Source organism: Suricata suricatta, chromosome 11 (assembly GCF_006229205.1).
Source record: "Suricata suricatta isolate VVHF042 chromosome 11, meerkat_22Aug2017_6uvM2_HiC, whole genome shotgun sequence".
NCBI lineage: Eukaryota > Metazoa > Chordata > Mammalia > Carnivora > Herpestidae > Suricata > Suricata suricatta.
In genome coordinates this window covers 108,960,414-108,962,688 of record NC_043710.1, presented here as the reverse complement: position 1 = coordinate 108,962,688, position 2,275 = coordinate 108,960,414, and the positions used below count along the sequence as shown (strand labels likewise).

Genomic DNA, 2,275 nt, shown 5'->3' with positions numbered 1-2,275 from the left:
TCGGGCTCAGCCGCTGCCCCGGGGGAGCATGGCCCGGGCGGGCCGCGGGGCGGGGGCGGGCTCCCCCGGGGCTGAGCGCGCGGGCTTGGGGGCTCTGCGGGGACGGGTGTCCGGAACTAGTGGATGCACCGATCGACGAGAGGAGTCCTGGGGGGTCGCGGCGCCGCGGTCCCTCTCTGCGTGGTCCGGTCCTTCCTCGGTTGGTCCTGCGATCCAACCTGGGCTACTCGCCTGCCAGCGTCCGGCTCCTCCCTCGGCGTGGGCCCTACTGGACCGGGCGGGGGACTCGTCTGCAGAGACGTGGGGGCTCCCGGACCGGCACCGGCTCCGGAAGGGCTGCGTGCGCAAAGCTGACACTGACAACACGGCTGGCGCCCCGCCCCCACCCGCCCTTAAAGGAGCCGCACCCGCGCTGGGCGGGGCTTGGCTAGTCCGGAGCCCGAGCGCTTAGAGGAGGGCGGGAGGACTACCCCGAGAGAAGGAGGTTCCGGGGTTGAACAGAGGCGGGATCTTTGGCCACCCCGCCCCTTACTGAAAAAGGGGTACTCCCCTTCCCCCGAGTTCACCGCAAGAGCAACTTCCCTCACTTGAGGTGTCGCCTCAGATTTTGTTTACGCAGCTTAGATTTCTATAGTTTGGACGCATGTGGGGTTAAGAAGGACGTGAACCCCCATGGATGGCGTCCCAATACCCCTAGGCGCAGCAGCTTCGCTTCTTTGGTTCCCATCTCTTGGCCTAAGCTAGGCCCTGGGTGAGTAAGTAGGTACAGAGCATCCCTCCTACATAGAAGTGCCTGGCGGAGGTCCAGGAGATACCGACCAGAAGGAACTTGAACCTAGTATAATCTGAGAATAGAACATGGGGTGCCTGAGTGGCTCAGTCGGTTAAGCCTCCGACTTCGGCTCAGGTCAGATCTCAGGTTCGTGGGTTGGAGCCCCGCATCGGGCTCTGTGCTGACACCTAGCTCAGAGCCTGGAGCCTGCTTCCAGTTCTGTGTCTCCTCCTCTCTCTGCCCCTCCCCCTCTCATGCTCTGTCTCTCCCTGTATCAAAAATAAAATAAAATATTTAAAAAATTAAAAAAAAGAACATGGAATATTAAACTTCCTCCACCACCACCAACTCCCTGCCCCTAGGAACTAGGACCCAGGAACAGTCTATTCACCTCCTTGCTCGCGTGGGTTTGTTCTGGAGATATTTCCCAAGCCTGGGGCTGCTTCTGTTTTTAAAAATAATATATTTCCATAGTAACAGCTCCTGCCCATGGAGCACGTGTAGAAGAGGTGGTAATGAGAAGGGAACTGGCAGCGTAACGCTGGACTATCAATAGATTCAGCCAAAATATGTGATGCCACCGAAGTATGTGATACCAACAAGTGCACACACACAAAATGATGCTATAGGTCCATTCTGGCCTCAGGATCCATCCCTTTTCCTGGATTTAAGGGAGTAGATTCCATCCCTATGGGACAGGAGCTTGTCATTTCCTTCTGGAGGGGGAGGAAGGAAGCTCTTGCAACCGAATGAAAAGGAACCCCCTCATTCCCCAAGTGGCCCTCCTCCACACACATATGGCCAAGCATTCAGCACACAAGTAGGGTAGCAGGGAAGATATTGATCTCCCTCCCAAATCCAGTCAGTAGTCCAAAAAAGGAGTATCTGGGAATAAACAATGCTTTGTAAAGTACGGGGCTGCAGAGTTAGGCAGAATCTGGCAGGTCAGCAACAGGGGTCCTGAGCCAGAGGAGGCGGTGTGGTAGCCTGGGATGCTGGGACTTCACTGTAAGAGAAGATGGGGGCGTGGTTGGTAATGGACTAACCTTGCTGTCACCCTGCTCATGCATGCATCATCACTGGGCACCAAAAATAATGAAAGATTTCTAGAATGTGGGTTTTTTAAGTTTATTAATTTTTTTTTTTTTTTAGTAATCACTCAATGTGAGTAGGGCTCAAACTCACACCCTGAAGATAAGAGTCTCATGCTCTTTTGCTGAGCCAGCCAGGTGCCCCTAGAATGTGGGTTGTTTTTTTTTTTTTTCAAAAAAAAATTTTTAGGGGCGCCCAGGTGGCTCAGTCAGTTGAGCAGCTGACTTCGACTCAGGTCATGATCTCACGGTTCGTGGGTTCGAGCCCCACGTTGGGCTCTGTGCTGACAGCTGGCTCAGAGCCTGGAGTCTGTCTTCAGATTCTGTGTCTGCCTCTCTCTCTGACCCTCTCCTGCTCATGCTGTCTCTCTCTGTCTCTCAAAAATAAAATAAAAAAACAGAAAAAAAATTT

At 54.1% G+C, this 2,275-nt stretch overlaps 1 protein-coding gene across 1 annotated transcript in view; it reads right to left on the bottom strand.

Annotated features, from left to right (window-relative positions):
- C2CD2L (C2CD2 like) overlaps window positions 1-727 on the bottom strand; it is a 9,889-nt gene extending 9,162 nt beyond the window's left edge. The window contains exon 1 of the mRNA XM_029915709.1: window positions 692-727. Coding sequence (XP_029771569.1) covers window positions 692-727 — 36 coding nt within the window. The remainder of the gene's footprint in view (window positions 1-691) is intronic.
- Window positions 728-2,275: the final 1,548 nt, after the last annotated feature.